General features: G+C 55.3%; 1 protein-coding gene across 5 annotated transcripts in view; it reads left to right on the forward strand.

Moving 5' to 3' along the window:
• SMARCA4 (SWI/SNF related, matrix associated, actin dependent regulator of chromatin, subfamily a, member 4) overlaps positions 1 to 22,681 on the forward strand; it is an 89,626-nt gene that overhangs the window by 42,227 nt on the left and 24,718 nt on the right. For all 5 annotated transcript variants that reach the window (XM_053898490.1, XM_019427693.2, XM_053898491.1 and 2 more), the window contains exons 14-26: positions 4 to 125; positions 1,663 to 1,813; positions 2,582 to 2,745; positions 8,293 to 8,359; positions 9,355 to 9,465; positions 11,004 to 11,246; positions 13,234 to 13,347; positions 14,030 to 14,137; positions 15,179 to 15,265; positions 16,254 to 16,300; positions 17,396 to 17,562; positions 19,883 to 20,046; positions 22,379 to 22,606. In XM_053898490.1, the coding sequence (XP_053754465.1) occupies positions 4 to 125; positions 1,663 to 1,813; positions 2,582 to 2,745; positions 8,293 to 8,359; positions 9,355 to 9,465; positions 11,004 to 11,246; positions 13,234 to 13,347; positions 14,030 to 14,137; positions 15,179 to 15,265; positions 16,254 to 16,300; positions 17,396 to 17,562; positions 19,883 to 20,046; positions 22,379 to 22,606 (1,773 nt within the window). The remainder of the gene's footprint in view (positions 1 to 3; positions 126 to 1,662; positions 1,814 to 2,581; positions 2,746 to 8,292; positions 8,360 to 9,354; positions 9,466 to 11,003; positions 11,247 to 13,233; positions 13,348 to 14,029; positions 14,138 to 15,178; positions 15,266 to 16,253; positions 16,301 to 17,395; positions 17,563 to 19,882; positions 20,047 to 22,378; positions 22,607 to 22,681) is intronic.

Consider the following 22,681-nt stretch of genomic DNA (forward strand, 5'->3'; position numbering starts at 1 on the left):
TAGGAGGAGGAAGAGGAACAGCCGCAGCCAGCACAGCCTCCCACCCTGCCTGTTGAGGAGAAGAAGAAGATTCCAGATCCAGACAGCGATGACGTCTCGGAGGTAGACGCCCGGCACATCATCGAGTAAGGCATCCCTCCCCAGCCTCCTACTCTGCCAGCCCCCTTTTCAGGGCGGCAGCAGAGGGCTGTCAGGACTCCCGCCTCTCTACGGACGGCCCTCCCTGCTGTCCAGCCCGAGACAGCAGACGTTAGGGACTGTAAACAGACCAAGCGGATTTACTTCGGATTTCAGTCACTTTCATAGGCGTTGACTAGCCAGTCTGTCCGTTGACATGGTTCATCTTGTGCCTAAGAGGTAGTTAGTTACACAACAACAGCCACCTCAGGCTGGGTCCCCAGGCCGCCCTCCCCACCCCACCCCACCCCACCCCCTCCCTGGAGGAGACTGTTTCCAGCGTCGTGTGTCTTCGGAGACAGTTCGTGCAGCAGCAAGCAAAATGTGTGCGTGTGTTTCTTTTTACTGGTACACGTGTATCTATCCAGGCCCGCTTTTCTGCCCCTGGCTTTTTTCACCGAAAGTTTTCTCTCGGAGGTGACGCTGTGTCTGTACGCAGTGTCGTCAGTGACGTTGTGTGTTACATCTTCGTGTGTTAGCCCGTCCCTAGTGGCGCGCATTCATGTTATTTCTCATCTTTTGCCCTTAGAGGCACAAGTACAGCTAATATATCAATGGAGTTGTTGCTTATGGTACGCAATTAATGGATGCTTTTGAAAAGAAACTGAGAACTGAGAGTTGTGTACGCTCTAAATATGACAGACATTCATCTAGAGCAAACATGCAGTCCTTTGAAATCCTTAGAGAAATAGGGAAAAGCCCACTAAGCTCACTGACAGATTCTTAAGGAGATAGAAAACCAGAAACCACAGCACACTATAAAACAGTGTGACAGAAGTCGGATCACGTGTGTCTGTCACATTCATAAAATGTAATAGTTTAAAGTCACTTTTTAGGAGCATCTGGGTGGCTCAGTCGATTAAGCCTCTGACTCTTGATTTTGGCTCAGGTCATGATCTCACGGTTTGTGAGTTCGAGCCCCGCGATGGACTCCCCGCTGACCGTGCGGAGCCTGATTGGGATTCACTGTCTCCCCCTCTCTCTCCCCCTCTCTCCCCCTCTCTCCTTCTCTTCTCTATCTGCTCTTCCCCCGCACATGCGTGTGCTTACGTGCACTCTCTTGCCCTCTCTAAATAAAAAATAAAGTCACTTTTTAAAAGAATTCCAGGTTAGATCATAAAACAGCCACAGTATAAATGATTCTGGTCTTGTGTGAGGCTGTTCAGTGTGCGCTTTCATTTTAGCCTCACGAGCGCTCAGTAGAGAGAATGGGCTGGAGGACGGGCCTCTGGCTGAATGATGCACTCTTTCTGTGATGTGGCAGTGACTTGATTCCTGTTCCGGGAATGTGGGGTCGGGACCCACGGCCCCTGAGCCCAGTCTTGGGCCCCCCCTGGATTAGTAGTTGCTGCCTGGCCCTCCCTCAGACTGTCTGGCTGCACTTGGGCTTATGTGATGGCTGTCAGGCCGTGGGTCTTTGGGCAGGAAGCATGTCGTCACAGGTGGGAATGTGTGTCCTCACGGTGTTTCCATCTTAACTCCCAGGAATGCCAAGCAAGATGTTGATGACGAGTACGGTGTGTCCCAGGCCCTGGCACGGGGCCTGCAGTCCTATTACGCCGTGGCCCATGCTGTCACCGAGAGAGTGGATAAGCAGTCGGCGCTCATGGTCAATGGTGTCCTTAAACAGTACCAGGTAAGGTCGGAGGGGCACATCCACACGGCACTCCTGGGGTTTCCAGGGTGTGGGTGGCTGCCGAAGTCACATTCCAGTCTTTGTCTCTGGACATTCGCTCTTCCCCTCTGAACCTCCGTTTTCCTGATCTGTTAGCCTAGCCTCCAGAAGGAGTTGAAATTGTGCAATAAATCTGGATCTGCTGGGTGCTTAATGTATGCCGGGCAGAACAGGAGGCTGCTATCTGTTCTCTTCTAAGCGCTAAACAACCCTATTTAGTGCATGCTTCCATCTCCGCATTTGGCGGACGTGGGGGGCAACCGAAGAACAGAGAGGTGCAGTGATTCTGCAGAATCACACAACTCGGGAGTGGCCAAGCCAGGACGGGCCCAGGCGTGGGCGCACGGGTGCTCAGTGCGTGTTCCCCGGAGCCCTGCAGTGAGGCAGTGAGGGCAGGGAGCTTCAGTGTCGGGAGCCGGTAGCCCTGCTTTCTGTTGGCCGTTCCAGGTAGGAACTTAGCTGTTCGGATGTGGACCAGAAAAAGAGATTTTGTAGACACATATCACCGGCAGGGCAACCCTGTGATTTTGCAGGAGTGATTGCTGAGGATAAGGATAAGTAAGAAAGGACTGGGCTGATTGACAGCGAAATACCAAAAATCCCGATGACCACGGGTGGTTCGTGGCCAGGACAGACTTGTGCCTGGCCGTGCTGAGTCTCTGAAGCGCGGGGAATGCTCTCGTACCCGACTCGGGCTTCAGTCCCGGCCGCTTGCCTCTCTCCATGCAGATCAAAGGCCTGGAGTGGCTGGTGTCTCTGTACAACAACAATCTGAACGGCATCCTGGCTGACGAGATGGGCCTGGGGAAGACCATCCAGACCATCGCCCTCATCACGTACCTCATGGAGCACAAGCGGATCAATGGGCCCTTTCTCATCATAGTACCTCTCTCGTAAGTGCTCTCGTCCTTGGGGGGTCTGGGAGGGTCCAGCGGGAAGGCCACGCAGCTCGGGTTCACGTCACCTCATGGCTTCTTGAAAGACCCCGTCTCCAAATACAGACCCATTCTGAGGGGACTTGGGGGGTGGGGCACACAACTTAGCACCCGGCATCCTTCTTCTGGTTTCCAGGGGCAGGATGGGAGAAGGGTGGGTGATGGAGGGCCCGCCTGTCATCCCTATTGGGGCAGCTCTCACAAGATGACCTTGGAGTGCTCTTCAAGTCCACCAACCAGCACATTGCACACAAGGTGTTGCGGGAGCCAGACCGGCTCCCGCTAGCAGAGCGGAGGAGAGCCATTTGAGGAAATATCACTACCTCTTTCTCCCCGGGGCACGGGGCCCTCTGGTCCACCTCCCTTCCTGGCTGTGGCAACCCCGGCACTTAGTGTGGTAGGCTCTGGGTCCTCCAACCGAGTCCCGAAAAGGCTCTTACTCACCACCTCTTGGCACTGCTGACCTCTTCCTCCCGGCAGGCAGCCATGTGGGGCCAAGATTCACCAGCTGCCCTGGGTGTCCGTCTTCCTAGGTCAGCACTGCCACAGCGTGGTTCACCTGCCCCAGAGCTTTTCGAGAAGTCCTGGGGCTGGTTCTCATTGACCCCAGCTCCGGTTTCGTGTCCTGCACCAAACCAGTCCCAGGCCAGGGGACGGTCCACCCTGATGTGGCCAGGCCTCTGTGTACGCGCTTGGCCTGGCCCTGGAGGGAAACCCCCTCCCTTCCGCCAGCACTCAGCAGTGACCGCTTCGTCCTCGAATCGGCCGTCCGGGCTGAGCGCTCGGGCCGATCCCACAGTAGATACCCTCCCGCTTTGAAGGTGGCCAGGCTGCCAGAGGCCACGCAGCCACGGCTGGGGGTCCCAGAACTCTCCCAGCATCTGCTTGGGCAGGTTTATTTCTTCCTCCTGCTTTCCCTTCCTCGTCCTCGTGTGAATTTGGCTGTGCTGCTGGAACAGAGCTGCGCAGAAGGAGAACTGTTCGCGACGGCAGAAGGGCCCAGGCTGAGGACGGATGGCCTTGCCTCCCCCTCCCCCGCGGTCAGACCCAACCTCTCAGCTTTCTGTTGCATTTCTCCATGTGCCGTCTCTCGGCCCACCAGGGACTGAAGTCCCCCCTTTTTGGGCCCCTCCCCCCAAGGGGTAAGGTGTGAGCTCATCTCTACCAGAGTGGTTCACCCCCGCGTGCTGTCCTATAACGTGGGTGTTTCGTTTTCATTTTAAAATTACTTCATTTATAAATAGTCGCAAAATCAGAGTAAAGATTTTCTGTATGCCTTTCACCCAGCTTCCCAAATCTTTGCGGCTCCAGGGCAGTTCTAAAGGCAGCACTGGTCACGAATCTAGAGACCTCATTCACGTGTTGTCTAATGTCCCCACCGACGGCCCCTTTCTGGTCCAGGCTCCTACTTTTGTTGTCGTGTCTCCGCGACGTGTCAGTGACACTTCTGCGGTCCGTCTTCATCCTCGATGATGTCGACACTTGAATTCTGCTTGGGCGTTAGTAGGCTGTCCCTCAGACTTTGTTTGTGTTGGATGCCTGGTCCCGAAAGTCTGGTAAGAATCCCCGAGAAGGGATGCTGTGCCCTTCCAGGGGCCATGTTTCAGGAGGCACGAGAGATTGAGAGGCCCGGTCAAGGGAGAGGATAACTTTGGTCTCTGTTATGTGGTGCCTGCTGGTTTCCCCGTGTGATCCTAGGAGTTTTCCTTTGTAATTCAGAAGTCCCTGGTGGGGAGGCATTTAGAGTCCATGGAAGTGTCCCATTTCTCATCACACTTTGCCCAGAGATTTCTGCATCCATCAGATGAGTCTGGCTTGAGACACCTACCCCAGCAGGAAGGGCTGATGGTGGTTTTCTTTCCAGTGCACCTCCCACACTGTGGGAGATCCACCGTAAGGAAGAACTGTACCTTCTCCATGTACTTACTGATGTGTATAACTTTTTTTTTTAATTTTTTAAAATGTTTATTTATTTTTGAGAGATAGAACGTGAGCAGGGGAGGGGCAGAAAGAGAGGGAGACACAGAATCTGAAGCAGGCTCCAGGCTCTGAGCTGTCCATACAGAGCCCAATACCGGGCTCAAACTCACGAACCATGAGATTGTGACCTGAGCCGGCCACTTAACCAACTAAGCCACCCAGGCGCCCCTGTTTTCTGTAACTCTTACCTGAAACTGGCAGAATGGAGACTTTATTTTCTTGGTCAGATTATTCCAGATTTGGCCTGTGGAGACCCTTCAGGTTGGTTCCTGTTTCCTTCCTACATGTCCCGGTCACTGTGTCATGCTTGGTATTGGCTTGAGAATCGTTTTAGCTTTCGAGAAAAGTTGTAGAGGGACTACTGAGAGCTCTGCATGCCCTCCCCCGGTTACCCTGTTGTGAATAACATCTCACGTGACTGGTACGTTTGTCACAACTCAGGAGCTGGCACTGGCACATTACTGTTAACTCCAGCGTTTACGCCCCTCTCTCTACTTTTCTCCTGGCATCTGGCTGCTGTTCTAGGACCCCACACTGCAGTCAGCCTTCTCAGAGCCTTGGCCTTCTGTGGCCAGCAGGCACTTCTCACATTCCATGTTTCTGTTCGTCTTGACGGTTTCAAGGAGGACAAGCCTGGTGTTTTGTAGGATGTCCCTGAATCTGTCTGTCTGGTGATTTTTTTCATGCTTGGACAGGATGCTCGGTTTGGGGGCTAAAGAACACAGGGGTAAAGTGCCCCTGTTGTGACATCATATCAGGGGCAGTTACTGTCACTGTGCCTTGTCACTGGTGATGTTGACCTTGACCACCAGGTTGAGGTCCTGTTTGTCATGTGTCGACACTGTGAAGTTACACTTTCTTCCCCCTTCCATATTGTATTCTGGAATAGTCACTGAGCTCAGTGCCCATATAAACGAGCAATTAAGCTCCACCTCTTTGAGGGAGAAATAGTTCTGTAAATTCTTTAGAATTCTTATGTACAGAGGAAGTATTTCTTCTCCCCATTTAGTTTATTTAATCATTTTAACCACTTTTTTTTTTTTTTTTTTTTAGCATTATTTATTTATTTTGAGAGAGAGAGCGGCAGAGCGGCAGAGGGGCAGAGAGCGAGAGGGAGAGAAAAAATCCCAAGCAGGCTCTGCACTGTTAGCACCAAGCCCAACGTGGGGCACTATCTCACAGACTGAAATCATGATCTGAGCAGAGATCAGGTGTCAGATGCTTGACCGACTGAGCCACCCGGGGGCCCCTATTTAATCGTTTTACATCAGTGTGGACTCATGGGTACCGAGTTTAGACCTTGGTCTATACAGCAGTAGTAGTATATTTTGTGGCTCGGATCATTCCAGCTTTGACCGCGGGGAGCTTTCAGTTGGGGCTACTGTGTCCCTTTGATAGGCCTCCATCACTGGGGGGTATCGAGGCACCTAGTTGTTTTTGGTACCCAAAGGTGCCCCCAGCTCAACTTGTATACTTCCTGCCTAAGGCCTAGAATCGGCCATTTTTTCTAAGAGGCCCCGGTTTCTCTTCTTAGAGGTCAGTATTAGAGACGAAGAGCTGGGTGCTGGGTGTGCCTGGTGCCCCCGAAGTGTCGTCGTCGCTAGCGGGCCCTGTCAGCGCACAGCTCTGGGCGATAAATATACGCGCTTATCTAACGTGATTTCTGTGTCTGGTCACGTCCAACGGCTGTCTCTGCCTCAGCCGCAGAGCTCTTTCTGGGCTTTCTTCCTTGCTCATCTGCAGCGTACGTGGATGGCTGTGTGTGCACGTACAGCAGTTTCCAGGTAGTTCATCTGTGCGAAGCAGCTTTACCGATTGGAGTACCGTGTTTAGATCCAGTTCCTTTTGTCTTGCGGCACAGTTTCCTGTCAAAATAACTTTTCCCAAGGTTCTTTAAGTTGGCTTCAGCGAAGGGACGCTGTGTGTTGATCTTCAGGCTTTTTACACCCACGTCCCACCCAGACAAGTGCCTGGTCGTTGGAATGACCTCTCCTCTGGGCCAGAAGAGCTCCTTTTGCCCTAGGGAGCTGTTTTAGACATTGAGCGTCCAGCTGTCACATCTACCCACTGAGACAAACGAGTTTCCTCGTCCTGCCTCCCTCTCGATCTCTGTCTCCCAGCCTGTCTCCTCAGTCTTCCCTGCCCCCAGCTCTCTTGGGTCTTCCCCCCCCACTGCACACGTTCCCCACACCTCAAGTTTTGGCCCTCAGCTTCTTTCTTGGTGCCTTGACTGTACACCATTGCTCCATACAGTAGAATCCAGACTTGAGAGACCGGACCAGGGCAGTCTTGCTGATCCTCGGTAAGGGGTAACCTAGAGCCAAGCCATCTGAGGCAGGCCCAGTGGCCCCAAGATGCCAGGACCCACGCTTTGACAGTTTTTTTTGCTCAGGACTTTTGCTTCTAGCCTTCTTACCTCGTGGTTGCAAAATGGCTGCACTGCCTCTGTCATTTCATATGGGTTCCCAGGGTGGTGGACAGGGCAAAGGGCAGCTGACTGTCCCCCGCCCCCCCCCCCCCCCCCCCCCCGCTTCTCCTCCCTCCTTTGAGTACTTTCCCCAACAGAATCTTGAACTTCATCTCATTGGCTCCAACTAGGTCCTCCCTGTTGGCCCTAGTTGCTGAGGAGCCTGGGAGCTAGGGGTTTACGATGAAGACGGTACCCCCCTCAGTGGAGCTTCTTGCAGTGGAGAGCTGGCTGAGCCACAAGCAGTCTCTGCCACTCGGCCTCTGAGTCCTGTCTTTACAAACTAACCAGACTAGACTTTCTGAGTAAATTCCCTTTCTCGCCGGAAATTGTATATCCCAGTGTTTCCCAGGGAACCCACCCACCCCCTATGAACTTGGCTTTATTATTGTCGTCACCCTCCTGAGGCTCTGTCTCACAGTTCCTGGTGAATCGTGCCTCCTCATCTACCCGCCAGCCACCCCCATGCCTGCTCACGGCTGCTTCCTCTCTCTCCCCACTCTTCCTGGCCTTGCTCCTCCCATGAAGGAGCAGACGAGAGTCTGTGTTGCTGCCCTGCACCCAGCCCTTCACCCGAGGCCGGCACACTCTCCCCATCTCCGTTGTCTCCTACTGGGCAGGAACCTGCAGGGGCCGCCATTTTCATTTCAAGGTGCACAAAGAACGTGTGGTGTCTCCCGTGCTCCCCGGTGTCCGGAACACACTCTCCAGCACGGCTCTGAGCCTGAAATGAGCCACTGTGGGTCTGCAGTTTTCCTGGGAGCCGGCTCACGACGCGTGGCATGTTCTCATAGGGGCCTGGGACCCCACAGCAGTGACAGGACTGGTTCCCAGGTTCAACTCCTGGGTCTGGCCTCCTGCAGCCACTGGTTCCAGCCCGGGGCCGCTCTAGGCTCCTCCTACCCAGGGCATCACCCCCTCGTCCCCCACGCTGTCGGTTACTTGGCCAGCTTGAGCATCACGGCCAAGTCGGCCTCGTGCCCCAGCGAACAGTGGCTTAGACGGGAGCTGTTGATGAATGAATTAGCACCTGACTGCCCCTTCCTTATTTCCATCAGCACATTGTCAAACTGGGCATACGAATTTGACAAGTGGGCCCCCTCCGTGGTGAAGGTGTCCTACAAGGTACGTCACAGCCTGAAGAGATGGACGTGGATGAGGGCAGCGGAGGGGTGGGAAGGGCAGGGGAGGGGTGGGGAGGGCAGGGGAGGGCAATCCACTTGCATGACTCACAGGGTGCGTATGCCCACGTTTTCCTGTGCTGTACACACGGGACCATGCTATTCGTGAGAGGTTTGGATCGTCTATTTCACGGTGATGCTTCTTTTTAAGTGATGCCGTGGACTCAACATGTGGCATCCGGTGACATCAGCGCATTCACTGCAAGATTTTGTTCTTGTCACCCCGGCTTTGGTTAAAACCCATTCACGTAGAAAGACCCAATGAGTGTACTGTGGTCTGTGGGACATGGGACTTGTTCACCCCGCGAGGAAGACACTCATTGTGCCTGTTGTGTCAGTGGGGAAACTGAAGCAGAGAGGGCAGCCCGGTTGTGTCCTTGGCTGCCAGGCTCCTAGGTCCAGGCTCTTCACCCTGTGCTGGGAGGCTCTGGGCCACATGATGTGGAGGAGGGGGTCCCGACACCGGGAACAGTGTGGGCAGGGGGAACTTGGTGCATTTAAGGAGCTAAGAATCGTTCTGCTGGCAAGAACTTCTGGGACCCAACAAAGCTCCGTCAACCTGGAACGTGAGCCTGGAGAAAGCACCGTGTCTACATCCTGGGGCCCTGGTCACAGGCTCAGTTTGGAGTTTGGAGCTGGGGAGGGGCAGGGCAGGTTTGCTAACCGGGGAAAGGGCTGGAGCTATGTGTCTGGGAGTGCTCATGGCGCCCGCACGAGCACAAAAGGCCCTGGTTTCCAGCTTCAAGGCCTCAGAGGAGGCCTGGGAAGAGGAGGGAGCTGATGGGCCACTGAGCAGGGGGCAGGTATAGCGCAGGTGACAAGTTGGAGGACAGGCCCCACAGCCTTGCCCGGCGCCCTTCTGTGGCAGCCCCGGCGAGGTAGGTGTCAGCCGCCGTGGCCTCAGGAGGCTGAGACGTGCGTGCCTTCTCTCCCTCGCAGGGTTCTCCAGCAGCCAGGCGTGCTTTCGTCCCCCAGCTCCGAAGTGGCAAGTTCAACGTCTTGCTGACGACTTACGAGTACATCATTAAAGACAAGCACATCCTTGCAAAGGTAGTATGTCCTTGTGTAAAACACACCAAGCCCCAGACAGTCATGTGATGTCAGGGAGCACCTGATCCAGGGTTGTCGTGTGTGTGTCATGCAAACTAGCTTCTAAGAACTTCTGCCCAAAGAGCTTACTCACATAGGGTATCTCCTGACCCGTCACCAGTCCTGTCCTCATTGTGCCTGGCAGGGTAAGGGTGAGGCCAGCCTTGTCTCTGCCTGGGTCTGGTGGCCGTGGCCTTCCATCCCGGGTGGCTATGCCACCCCCACCGTGGCCCTCAGGACCCCAGCCCACAAAGCAACTATGATTTTGGCATTCAGGGCTGAGGACTCGTGCTCCGTCGGTCTCGGGCTGGCACGCGTTTGCTGGGGGTTGTGCAGGACTGGAAGCCTCTTGAGTGACACTGTTGTGAAGGCAGCTGTAGTCAGGCCATCGGTGGATCACTGAGACCATACCTTGACCCGGGTATAAAACACACATGGTCCCTTGCCTACAAAAAGGTCACTTTTCCTGGTTTGGAGGCTGAAGATGATGCAGGTGTTCTGACCACTAACCATCCAGCACAGGTTAGGTCGAATGATCGAATTTTTGACTCAGGGATGGAGGTGTTCACAGGTCACCTGTCGGGACTTTGTCGCTGTGACGATTCGGGTGCTCCATACCCATCTCCGGTGTACAGATGAGGGGACTGGGGTCCATGAACAGGCTCTTCCCCTCGTGCCTGTGGTGCAGGCCACCCCTTCCAACCCTGCAAAGCCTGGCCCGTCCCAAGCCTGAGAAAGTCCTTACCTGGCAGCGGCATTAATGGATGTCAAGGCCAAGTGACGGGGACTCCTCCTAGGAGACGGCTCCCTTTCCCCTGCCCCTGTCAGCTCTGCCCTGTTCAGTCCGGTCACCTCACACGCATCGCCTGTCTCAGGCGTCACTGTGTCCACGGGAGGGCGGAGCTGAAGCACGGAGCAGTTGGGAGTCTCGTCACGGTGTCCTGCAGACTCAGGCTCACCGTGAGGCTGGACATCGAGCCAGTGTCTGTCGGTCCTGTGGTCACCAGCAGGCTCTGGGAGCTCCCATTCTGAACTTACCTGTACTAGTACTGCCTTGAGAGGCACAGCCTGGTGGTTGGAAAATGTACCCACTTCTGAGCCACATCCCCTGTAGACCCCCCCCCACCCCCAGCCCAGGGCCCTCTAATCGGAGAGAGGTGTGTTATTTGTAGTATTTTTCTGTGCTGCATCCAAGCATATGTAATCTGGGGGGAAACCAGAGTACTTTCCTGCAAAGTGCGTCGTTCGCCCGACAGCAGGTCATGGGCATGTCTTCTGTGTGTCTGCACCGCCTGCTTCACGGAGGCCCTGTTACGTGGCTGTCGCTTGTCAGGGGAACTTGTTACGCCCATGTTCTTCACTTAAATCTGTTGTTCTGGCTGGAGGCTTGCCTGAGAGTTGGGACATTCTTGCTAAGCTAGGGGCGACCCTGCTGCTTCCCATCCCCCGCCCCCCCCCCCCCCCACACACACACAACCTCCTACTCTGGGGCCCCACAGATCCGTTGGAAGTACATGATCGTTGATGAAGGCCACCGCATGAAGAACCACCACTGCAAGCTGACGCAGGTCCTCAACACACACTACGTGGCCCCCCGCCGCCTGCTGCTGACGGGCACGCCGCTGCAGAACAAGCTGCCGGAGCTCTGGGCGCTCCTCAACTTCCTGCTGCCCACCATCTTCAAGAGCTGCAGCACCTTCGAGCAGTGGTTCAACGCGCCCTTTGCCATGACTGGGGAAAAGGTGTGTGTGTGTAGTTGGCTCCGTGCTGGCGGTAGGTAAGGCAGGGAGGGGGGCCGTGGTCATGGGAACTTTGCCCAAGTGGACAGTCCCAGGCTCGGCTGGCTTCTCTCACGTGTCCACTGAGTGCCCACAGCGGGCCAGGCTTGCGCTGGATGCCAGGGTGGGAGGCCATGTCTTCATGGGGCAAAGCGGCCCCGGTGCCGAAACTGAAGGGCGGAGATCGTGAGAGTGAACTCTGGGGAGTCGCTTGGGGATTTCCTGACCCTGTGCCTCAGGTCCAGGGTGGGGACAGCAAGGAATATGGCCCTGGGGTAGCTGTGGCGCTGGGTCCACGTCCCAGGGGTCCTGTTGGTCCTTCTAGAGAGTTCAGATTTCACCCCAAGTGTGGCAGCAGGCTCAGAAGATTTTAGTTAAAACAGCAACACAGACAGATTCTGTATACTTTGTTTTTAACAAGCGCTGTGATTAACGTCTCTCGATGTCTGTATGGCTGGGGATGGCATTGTCAGCCTGAAGACCAGACATTGGCCCGAGGAGCCAGGTGTTTATTGCTTGATGAAGTCTCCAAGCCGGCTCCCAGTGCAAGCCTCCTGTGCTGTTGGGGTTTGAGGGGGGCTTATGGGCAGGTCATGTTTTCTGTCGAATGAGGCTGCATGGCTAGAACCTGGTGACTGAGGAATGGGACACAATTGCAGAGGTTGGAGGTTAATGAGGAGTGTTACTGCCCTCGGTGGCTGGGCTCCCTGGGGCCACCAGTGTTTCTGGCCCGCCAGCTGGTTCCCAGTCCTGAGGGTCTCCATGGGCAGGTCCAGGTCAGCTGGGGCCACCTTACTGTCATCCACGAGGCCCCCTCTCCCTGGCTCCAGTGGAGACAGAAGCCCTTCTGAAGGAGAGACTGTGGCTTTTCCAGGAGGAGCCCCCAGTTTTCAGACCCCCAGGACCCTCATTCCAAGCATATGGCTCTTGTTTCATTTATTTTCAAGGTTAGCAGCAGTTCTAGAACTCTACCATGAGGTTATCAGGGGGCCCAAGAAAGATAACTTTAAGTCTGGTCTATTTGACTTTTTTATTTTTATTTTTTATGTTTATTATTTTTGAGAGAGAGCATGCTCGCACATGAGTTGGGGAGGCAGAGAGAGAGGGAAACACAGAATCCGAAGCAGGCTACAGGCTCTGAGCTGTCGGCACAGAGCCTGATGCAGGGCTCAAACTCACAAGTTGTAAGATCATGACCTGAGCTGAAGTTGGGCACTTAACCCACTCAGCCACCCAGGTGCCCCTTTTAAAAAAAAAAAATTTTTAACATTTATTTATTTTTGAGAGACAAAGAGAGACAGCACGAGTGGGGAAGGGGCAGAGAGAGATGGAGACAGAGAATCTGAAGCAGGCTCCAAGCTGCGCAGGGCTCAAACTCATGAACCATGAGATCATGACTTGAGCCGAAGTCAGATGCTTAACCAACTGAGCCAGCCAATTTTTGAGAGTTGAATTTGTTAGCATCGTAGCAGACACCTTGGGAGAGCAGCGTTTCTTTACCTCCGTCCCTGCTATGCTGAAATAAGAGAGGATTTAGGGCTTGCAGCAACAGAGCCCCCCCAAGAGGATCATTCGTTTTACAGCAAATGTTCTGTAAATGTGGTTCTGTCCCACTTTCCTTGGGATATGTTGGCGGGTCTCCAGACACATGAGTTTCTATTTGTGGGGAAGCAGCCTGGTGTGCTGTGTGTTTCTTTTCCTAGTAAGGCCTATGGGGTGTGGTTCCCTGGAGCCTTGGTTTCTACACACTAGGAATTCCGTGGAAGGTCCCAGATCCTGACACTTTTCTAAAGGAAGGGGGTGCCCCACCACGCCCCTTAAAGCATAAGGCATCCTGAAACAGGTGCTGAGGGCAAGGTGACTCTAGATGGCCCTGTGCACCCCCCTCACCCCATCCCCACCCCTTTCCTTTGGAGGTAACCTCGGTTTGCTTGTCTCATGGGGGTGCCAGGTGGACCTGAACGAGGAGGAAACCATTCTCATCATCCGTCGTCTCCACAAAGTGCTGCGGCCCTTCCTGCTCCGGCGGCTCAAGAAGGAAGTCGAGGCCCAGTTGCCCGAAAAGGTAACAGATAGTTTTGAGTGGACAGAGCCATGGTGCAGTGTCGTGCCAGGGGTTTTTCGGCGTAGGACCGGTCAGGTGGCACTCAGGTGATCATGGCCCTGGTCTCGCTTCGGCATTGTAGTGTCCATGGGGCGTGAGGACAGCCACTCACTCACACATGCTGGGTCTGCAGAGTGGAGGCGGGTGTGGATCAGAGCGGGGAGGCCGCCTGGCATCTGTGGATCAGACGCCTGGGCAGGTCCTGTCCCATCACATCCTGCGGTGCTTGGAGGCTGTGGGCTGCTCATGAACCCGCTCACCCCGCAGGATGGCTCTGGCTTCTTGCTCAGGGTCCCAGTCCCCCAGCTGTCCCCCTAGACACCCTCTCCTCCCCCCCGGTGGGACATGCATTACTTGCCCTTGGTTTTCTGGTGGACTGGAGAGAAGCTTTGGGAAAGTAGTCAAGTTGCCCCTTCTGGGTCAGCACGTCCTGTGTTTCTCTGTCCCGCTGTACCTACCACAGCCTGTCTCTCCTTGTTCCCCAGCTGTGGGGACTCCTCACCGTCATCCACTTATGCCCTCATTTGAGCACGTATCCTGGGGCCAGGTTGTCTCTGAGAGGTTCAGAGGCCAGTGATGGGCTCAGGCTGGGCGTTAGGCTCAGAGGTTCTGAGCTCTGACTGGTGACGTGTGTCCCCTGCAGGTGGAATACGTCATCAAGTGTGACATGTCTGCGCTCCAGCGTGTGCTCTACCGGCACATGCAGGCCAAAGGGGTGCTGCTCACCGATGGCTCCGAGAAGGACAAGAAGGTTAGCCATGGGCCCCTCCCCTTCCCCACCTGGAAGCCCAAGGCAGGTGGGTTGGGGCCAGGCCAGGTGTTTGGGGCTTGAGCACATTGTCACCACCTGAGCCTTCTGTCTCCTTGGAGTTTACCACTGAGATCAAGACCTTGTCTGGTGGTGATCTGAAGGGCGTCAGATAGCTGCAGTTTAAATCATACCTGGTGGGAACAGGCATGCTCAGTAAGGCCCAATGGCCCATTTCCGGGGATTCCCCCAAGACCCTCCCAGTGTGTCACTATCTGATGTCCTCTGCTTATGAAATGCTGGCCTGCCGCAGATACATCTGTCAACAGGGTGGAGCCCCGTGCTAGTTAGACTGTTCCAGTGAGCCTCCCCTTTCCAGCTGGGAAAGAACTGGCTTAACAGCCATGGCCACTGAGCCCCTTCACCTTGGCAGTAAAAGCATTTGGGGTGCTGTGAAGTTTGAAGTGGATGGGGTCTGGGCGAGCTGCTACCTTCTGGGACCCCACCCGCCCCAGCTCCCCTCATAAGGACAGAAATTCCCTCCTGGGTCCCTTGATTCTGCTCCCGATGCCTCCCCATTGGCCTACCTCCCCATTTCTTCCTTTCCATGTTTTCTTTGGGCCCTTTCTCACCTGAGCAGTTGCAGCAGATACCCAAGCCCTGCATCCTTCTCTCTGTAGCACGGGTCTTCCCAGGTCGTCAGGGCCCATCTGGCTGCAGCCCCTTAGAGATTCCCCTCGAGTCCCCCAACCAAGAAAAATGTTTGTCATTCAGCCTCAGCTCTTTGCCAGTCTTCCTTCCCTTCCGTCCTCCCAGCCTCTCCAGTGTTTCAGGCAATCTCTTCCCCTGGCGCTGGCTCTGGGCCCTCTGTGCCTCCCCGGGAGCTAGCCCCCTGCTCCCTCCCGACTGCTCCGCCACAAGCCATACCTCCCCTAAAGTGCCCCCTTCTGGAGTCCTTCTCCCACCCACCCCACCCCACCTCCGTCCCCGCAATCTGCTCCAGGGACAAGGCCCAACATGGGAGCTTCTCTTCTGCCTTCCCAGGGCAAAGGTGGCACCAAGACCCTGATGAACACCATCATGCAGCTCAGGAAGATCTGCAACCACCCGTACATGTTCCAGCACATCGAGGTGAGGCCCTTCTCCGGGGATGGCAGGCCTTCCGTCCTCCAAGCCGCATCTGTCTGGGCTGAGCCCCTCCGCACACAGAGTTAGCCTTAATGTTTATTTATTGTTGAAAGAGAGACTGAGAGTGTGTGAGTTGGGGAGGAGCAGAGAGAGGGAGACACAGAATCCAAAGCAGGCTCCAGGCTCTGAGTTGTTGGCACAGAGCCCGACTTGGGGCTCAAATCACGAACCGTGAGGTCATGACCTGACTGGAAGTCAGACACTGAACCGACTGAGCCACCCAGGTGCCCCTCCCTGAAGCTTTTTAAAAGATACTTTATAATACTTTGAGTAGGTAATGCCTGTACTTACCTTGCTGTTGATTTTCTGTGTGTAAGTGCTTATTGTAAACAATCCAAACAACGTAGGAAAACGTGATAGAAATGAAAGCTCCAGAAAGCCTAACCCCAGATAGCTGCAGAAAGCATTCAGAGACTCATCTTTGTGGTTACTTTCCCAAATAATCCTGGTAGGGTCCCTCTGCCTCTGCTGGTTGGCATACTAGCTTTTGCCGCTCAGTGATGTGGGAGGGGCCATTCCTGTTTGGAACGTTGAGAGCAGCCTCCCTTTTCGTGAAGTCTCTGGGTCAGAACTTTTTGGGGCCACGGTACCCTTTGAGAGTCTGGATTCTTCTGAATTGCACACGTGTGTCTGTACTCACTGGCATAAGGTCTCAGGATCTTTGCAAACCCCCTGATGCCCCTGGGATTCCATTTCTCTGCTCCAAGAATGGTCTCAGGCGTACATTTTGGTGGTTAACGGTGCTGTCCTGTGACTTACTTTTCTTTGGAGGAGCCTGAGGAAAGGGATGTTGGTGGGATGCAAAAGCAGTGTACAGCGTCTGGGTGTAGCCTCAGAGCCACTGTGGGTGACCTCTGTGCACCAGTGTGAGGGCTCGGAGGTGTGGGGCCTCTTCCTGCCCTGCCCTGACCTATCTCTCATTCTGTTGCAGGAGTCCTTCTCCGAGCACTTGGGGTTTACCGGTGGCATCGTGCAAGGGTGAGAAGCTTCCCAGTGAAGGGGGTGGGCACACGGTCCACATGCGGGTCTTTTGCACTTCTTTGGTTGGCTTTATCGCTCCTGTGACCTTTGTCCAATTTCAGAGGCACCGTGTTCGTGGCAGTAAATTTAGGAAATGTAGACAAGCCCAAAGAAGGGGCTGAAAATCCTCCATACCTTGAGAGTAGGTCACCATTAATCGTATGAGGTAGAGCTGGCTTCCCGGGCCCACCGTGCCACATCCGGGCTCTGGGACCCTTGACAGCCTTATTAACCACTCTGAGCCTACGCTCCGTCTGCTAAGAGAAATGGTATTTGATCCACCTTGTCACGGGAGTGTTTTCTCCAGCGTTGTTCATGAAGTCCAACCCAGGCTTCGTTAAGCCCAGGTGTGGCTGTGGGTTCTACGTCTGGATCTCAACGTTGCAAATAGCTTTGCTGTGGAGCTAAAGCCACCGTCATTTCTCTGGGCTAGTAAACTGCTGTGAAGAACAAAGGCATCAAAATAAAAGATGAAAACGTTCTTTAGCTATGTGTCTTTTGTACCAAATTGCATAATTGGGGTGTCACAGAGTTGACTTCAGGTCCTGGCCCTGGCATATCCTCAGCCATGTCTCGCTGTCCCCCTGGCCTCAGTCTGCACAGCTGTAGACCAGGGGTTGTTGGCTGGAGTGAATGAGAAAAGCGGCATTGGCCCTGAACCCTGCATGGGGTGCGGTGTGGGCACTCTCCAGTGTGAGCCTTTGCTCTTGGAGGTTCTCTCAAGGAATGGGGAGGAGGCCTGGCTTCCTGCTGTCCCAGCACGATTGCTGATCGCGTCTCTTCTCATTCTTAAAAGTGTCTGAGTTGGACGACAGTCATGTGCTCACCCTTGATCAAGTCTGGCCTGAGCATATTTTAGTTGGGTTGAAATGGCTTTGTGGAAACTCCACAGGGGTGAGTGGGTCTGCCTAGGAAGCCACTTCTGTGCCCATGATCGTGATGACCAGCCTGCCTAGGCGCTCAGGTCAGCCTGAAGATGGGAGCCGTCTCCTGTCCGCAAAGCACTGCTGTTAACATTATGTGCGTTCTTTCCCCGCTCCCTCCGCTCCCCAGGCTGGACCTGTACCGCGCCTCGGGGAAGTTTGAGCTTCTTGATAGGATTCTTCCCAAACTCCGTGCCACCAACCACAAAGTGCTGCTGTTCTGTCAGATGACCTCCCTCATGACGATCATGGAAGATTATTTTGCATATCGCGGCTTTAAATACCTCAGGCTCGACGGTAAGTGTGACCGAGAGAGACGCTTTTTGAGGGGACTCATTATCTGCAGCTGCCAAAGCTTCTGGCTTGTACCCCGTCCCTTACAAGGCAGAGCAGGGCCTGGAGCTTGGGTCTAGCATCAGGAGTGAGCCTACCACGTTCAGTGGTGCAGGCCTGTGGGACTGGTTGGCCGAGGAGGTTGGCCAGCCTGGGTCTGACACCCCGTTCTCCCGAACACGAGGCTCCTGCTCTGCGCACTACACATCTGGGTCCGGTGTTCACAGGGTTTTACGCAACAGCCGTGTTTTGGTTAGAAGCAGCAGAAATCCGTATCCCGTGGGCATGAGGAAGAAGTATTCGGGGGTTATGCTTGCTTCGGGCACGGCTGGACCCACGTGTCTAGAAGATACTGATGAGCTTTTCTCAGGCTCTTGGCTCCACTGTCCTCCATCTTGGCTTCCTGCTCAGGCATCCTGTCCAGGCTCCCCTGATGCTCTTTCAGCAAAGTCCTCAATGGTCCCCAACAAAGGGTGCAGCCCATCTTTTCCCTCAGAGGTCCAGGGGCTGGCTCTCATTAGGTTGTTGTGAGCCACATGCCCCTCTCTCCAGTGCCACGTGGTTGTAGAGCTGTCACCGGTCAGGCCTGGAGCCCACGCCGGAGCCACGTGCACTGAGAGTAGCAGGCGAGGGAGAGCGGGAAGCTGGGGATGCAGGATGACAGCAAGTTCTTCTGGGAATAGTGCTTGTCTGAGACCCTTGTGCTCTCATGGCCTTTATCCCAGCCCACGGGAGCTCCAGAGCGGGGTTGGGTGCTCAGTGAGATGGTGACAGCATGCTGGACGTGTGGTCTGACGCTTGTCAGGTGGCCAGGAAGGCCCCGGTCTCTGTGCGACGGCGGGAGCACTCGGACTCCTGAGAAAAGTGAGCTTGGGGAGCCGCTGGGTGGAACACAGGCAGGTTGCTTCTCTCCCACAGCTTCTCGGAGCTTGTATTGAAGCTCATTGCCAGGTGCGTCTGCCTGACAGGATGCCCCAAACTTCTGGGCCTTCATTTTGTCTGTTGCCGTGCAGCTGGTGGAACTGTGGTTTCACACACCACAGACCTGTGGTCGCTGGCCGGTCGCCCGTCGGTCTCTGCCCTCCCCGCCCCCACGCACAGCCTGCCTTTCACACCTGTCATGCCTTCCTTCAGTCTGGTCTTGGGAGTTCCGTCCAGGGCCACCTTTACAAACACAAATGACAGCATGTCTCCCTGTGCCCCTGACAACAGGACAGCCCGGCCTCTCCAGCCGCCTCACCCGTCCTTCACGGGCCAGGCCTTTGTGAACCCTGGTCCCTGTCTGTGTTGCTAAGTCAACCCTCAGAGGAGGGGCTGTAGGTAGAGAGCATATTCCCACCCGCCACGGCATCTGTTCATTTGCTCCGTTTCTTTCCTTCCCCGTGGTGAGGAGGGGACTTTTGTCTGTCGGCCACAACTGCACAGTACCCACGTGGTCACGGACAGAAGCTCTGGCAAAGAACAGATAAGAGGTGGGGGCTCAGCAACACGTTGTGAGATGGAGTCTTCCACCGTCAGCGGTGAGAGTGAAGGTGCCGGGGGGGCCCTTCTGCCGTGGGGCCTGCCCCGTCCCTGCTCCAGGCCTTGCCTGTTCCCCCGGAAAAGGGCAGCTGGGGGCACGTCTGGAGCCCAGGCTCCTGTGGGCATCGGGCCTCCGTGCTATGTGTCGTGATGTGTAGGTAAGCAGCTAGAAGCACTGAATATTCATTTCATCACCGAAAATGACTCCTGATTTTGCCACGGGCCCCTTGGCTCTGAGCTGGCAGCAGGCCAAGCAATTTCGGTGCCCCTGTGCTATTCATGGTGCTGAGGATCGTGTCTTGGCTGGTCACACCTGAGTCCCTAGGGCTCCGTGAAGAGGGAAAGCCATTCCCGCCTGGAGGGAAGAAGCCCTGTTATGAGGCACCTGTGTGCTTGCCTGTAGCAGGTTCTCCTTGTGAACAGAGAAGCCCCTTGTAGTGAGATCGAGGCGGGCGCCAGCCCTCTGGCCGGTCACCCGTTCCAGGCTCTGTGCTTCAGCACCCACCTGGTTCAGTGCTCATACTGGGCTCATTTTACTCCCAGGTGACACAGCAACCCATTGGTGCTCACTTTCCCGAACCTCTCGCTAATCGCACTGATGCCTATGTGTTGAGCAATTACGGCGCTGACCCAGGAGGCCTCTGGGGGACGTGCGCAGGCACTATCCCTGCGCTCCAAAGCAGGTGTCTCCCCTGTCTCCTCTCCATCACCTCCCTTCCCCGCGCGGTCGCCCTGCTGACCCCATTCTCCCCGTGCCCTGCAGGAACGACGAAAGCAGAGGACCGGGGCATGCTGCTGAAAACCTTCAACGAGCCGGGCTCCGAGTACTTCATCTTCCTGCTCAGCACGCGGGCCGGGGGGCTCGGGCTGAACCTCCAGTCAGCTGACACTGTGATCATTTTCGACAGTGACTGGAACCCTCACCAGGTACGAGTGGGCTAGCGCCCCGGCAGGGAGGGGACTCGAGGCTGCACGGAGACCCTGCTTGCCGCGAGTGGTGGCGGCCCCCACAGCTCCTGAGGCTTTTTTACAGAAACTCAGAGGGTATTTTTCTCTGTTTCTCAAAACATAGAAATTTCTTTGATTTTGGAAAAAACGTACTCCGTTGCAGTTAAAAAAAAAAATCCTGAATTTTTGGAAATACGTAAAGAAAGCAGAAAATAAACCCAGTCTTATCAGCTGTCGGTAATTGCTGCTTTTTTAGTGATGCAAGCCTTCCAGGCTGCGTTCTGTGTGAAGTCTCACACAGTTGTGCTCTTAAAAACATTTGGGGCCTATGTGTATGCTGCTGCTTTTCTTTCTTTTTTTTTAATTTTTTTTAACGTGTATTTATTTTTGAGAGACAGAACATGAATGGGGGAGGAGCAGAGAGAGAGACACACACACACACACACACACACACACACACACACACACACACACAATCCAAAACAGGCTCCAGGCTCCGAGCTGTCAGCACAGAGCCTGACGCGGGGCTCAAACCCGCAAACTGTGAGATCACCTCCTGAGCTGAAGCTGGATGCTTAACTGACTGAGCCGCCCAGGCGCCCCTCTTCTTTCTTATCCATATGCCCTCTACGGGGCTCCACGACACCAGCTACAGAGAAACAGGGTGTTACAGATAACAGCAGTTTTTAATTTTTCCCAATGTTTCATTATAAAAGTGATCATTTTTTAATGCAGATATCAATAACGTGAAATAACAGTCCTTTTTTCCTCCTCCCACCAGTCTCAGCATATGCCAACATGTACCCGTATGCACACAGGCACGTTCGGCTTTTGACACAAAACACAGCATGTTCTAGCACGTGCTTTAGCAGCTGGTGTGTTCTCCTCTCGGTGCGAGCACACTGGGAGGCCACACAGCCGTGCTCAGCTGCCAGGTGTCCGGCCATATGGTGGCCCTGAGACTTTACTCAGACCGCACTTGGCAGGTGTCTGGGTGTTTCTCAGCGTGACCACTTAGGGAGCCCTGTTGTCCCTCTTCTGGAGTATTTGTATGAGGACTCACTGGCCAGTCCACCCTCAGTGGTGGGATTGCTTGGCCCGTGGCCATGATCTCTTTATCTTCTATTCACTTGTGCCACAGTGGCCTCCAGAAGGCTGCCCTAGGTTTCTCCGGTCCCCCCCTCCCCCCACAGGGTACGAGCGTGTCCTTCCCCACAGCCTAGGGGCACTAGTCAGCAGTGTGGGAATTCTAGCCCATCTGATGGGCCGATGCTCTGGTTGGTTACTAGCGACCCTTTCTACCATCAGCCTGGGGCGTACTTCTCACCAAGACCTCAGCGACCAGCCAATTTCCTGAGAGGTGGTTGGGGCGTGTGCTGCCCCCATCAGCAGGCAGATAGTGGACAGAGGTCCCCCTGGAGCCCTGTCCTCTGCCACACTAGGGGCATCAGAAGCCACTAAACTTCCTACAGGGCCTAGGGCACATGATCCAGTGCTTACCCTGCGGGGAAGCATACTGGCCGAGCCAGGGGCATTCCTGTCTGCCCCACCCCCCACCCCCGGGCCAGGCGTGGCCTCCGTCAACCCCATGGGGTATGATTCTTGACCGTAGGCCCACATCCCTCTGGCCCAGATGCAGGACTTCACGGGAACCCTCCTGATTTGGGGCTGGGGGTGATGATACAGAAGTGTTGGCAGCCACGGCTACCACTTGATCACAGCTTCACTGTGCGTCACGCTCTGGGCTGAGCGCCCAGTGCCATTTAGCTCCTCTCCCCACACGACAGCCAGGAGAAGGGCCTGTGTCAGCAGAGTGAGTCCTGAGGCTCATAGAGGTGGGGCCTCGGCCTGGGCTGCCCATAAGGGAAGTAGCAGGGCCCGCAGCCAAACCAGGCACTGCCAAGATGCTGTCCTGCTTCGGTCATGTCCTGTGCATGGTGTCGTTAATGCATACGGCCACACCATGCACGGGGCCCTCCCGGGGTAGGTGAGGGGTCCTGTGTCAGCTGTGACATGAGCTGCTTGGGAACATGACCATCCAGGACTTGTCCTCCAATTGGCGCCTTCCACCTGAAGACCCGTAGAGTCCCAGTAAGGTGGGTAGGGGCGATCCCGGGGTGACGTCATCCCGGCCCAGTCTTCACGTTGCGTTCCTGGGCTCCCAGCTCGAGAAGCTGCTGGTTGGGGCAGGCAGGCAGGAGAAGGCAGGCACATGAGAACCGGAAAGCCTTTCCCGGTGGCTCCGCGAGGGTGACTTCCTCTTAAAACGGCGTATAGCTGGATCGGGACTGACCCGCGTCTCATCCTCTAGGACCTGCAAGCCCAGGACCGCGCCCACCGCATCGGGCAGCAGAACGAGGTGCGAGTGCTCCGTCTCTGCACGGTCAACAGCGTGGAAGAGAAGATTCTGGCCGCAGCCAAATACAAGCTCAATGTCGACCAGAAGGTGATCCAGGCCGGCATGTTTGACCAGAAGTCCTCCAGCCATGAGAGGCGCGCCTTCCTGCAGGCCATCCTGGAGCACGAGGAGCAGGACGAGGTGAGGGCAGCGCCGGCCCCGACCCCCTCCCCGGCGTGAGTGGTGGACGCATGAGCGGCTTTCATTTTTGTTTTT

This window comes from Panthera pardus, unplaced genomic scaffold (assembly GCF_024362965.1).
Source record: "Panthera pardus isolate Hobbes unplaced genomic scaffold, ASM2436296v1 HiC_scaffold_8, whole genome shotgun sequence".
In the NCBI taxonomy this organism is placed as follows: domain Eukaryota; kingdom Metazoa; phylum Chordata; class Mammalia; order Carnivora; family Felidae; genus Panthera; species Panthera pardus.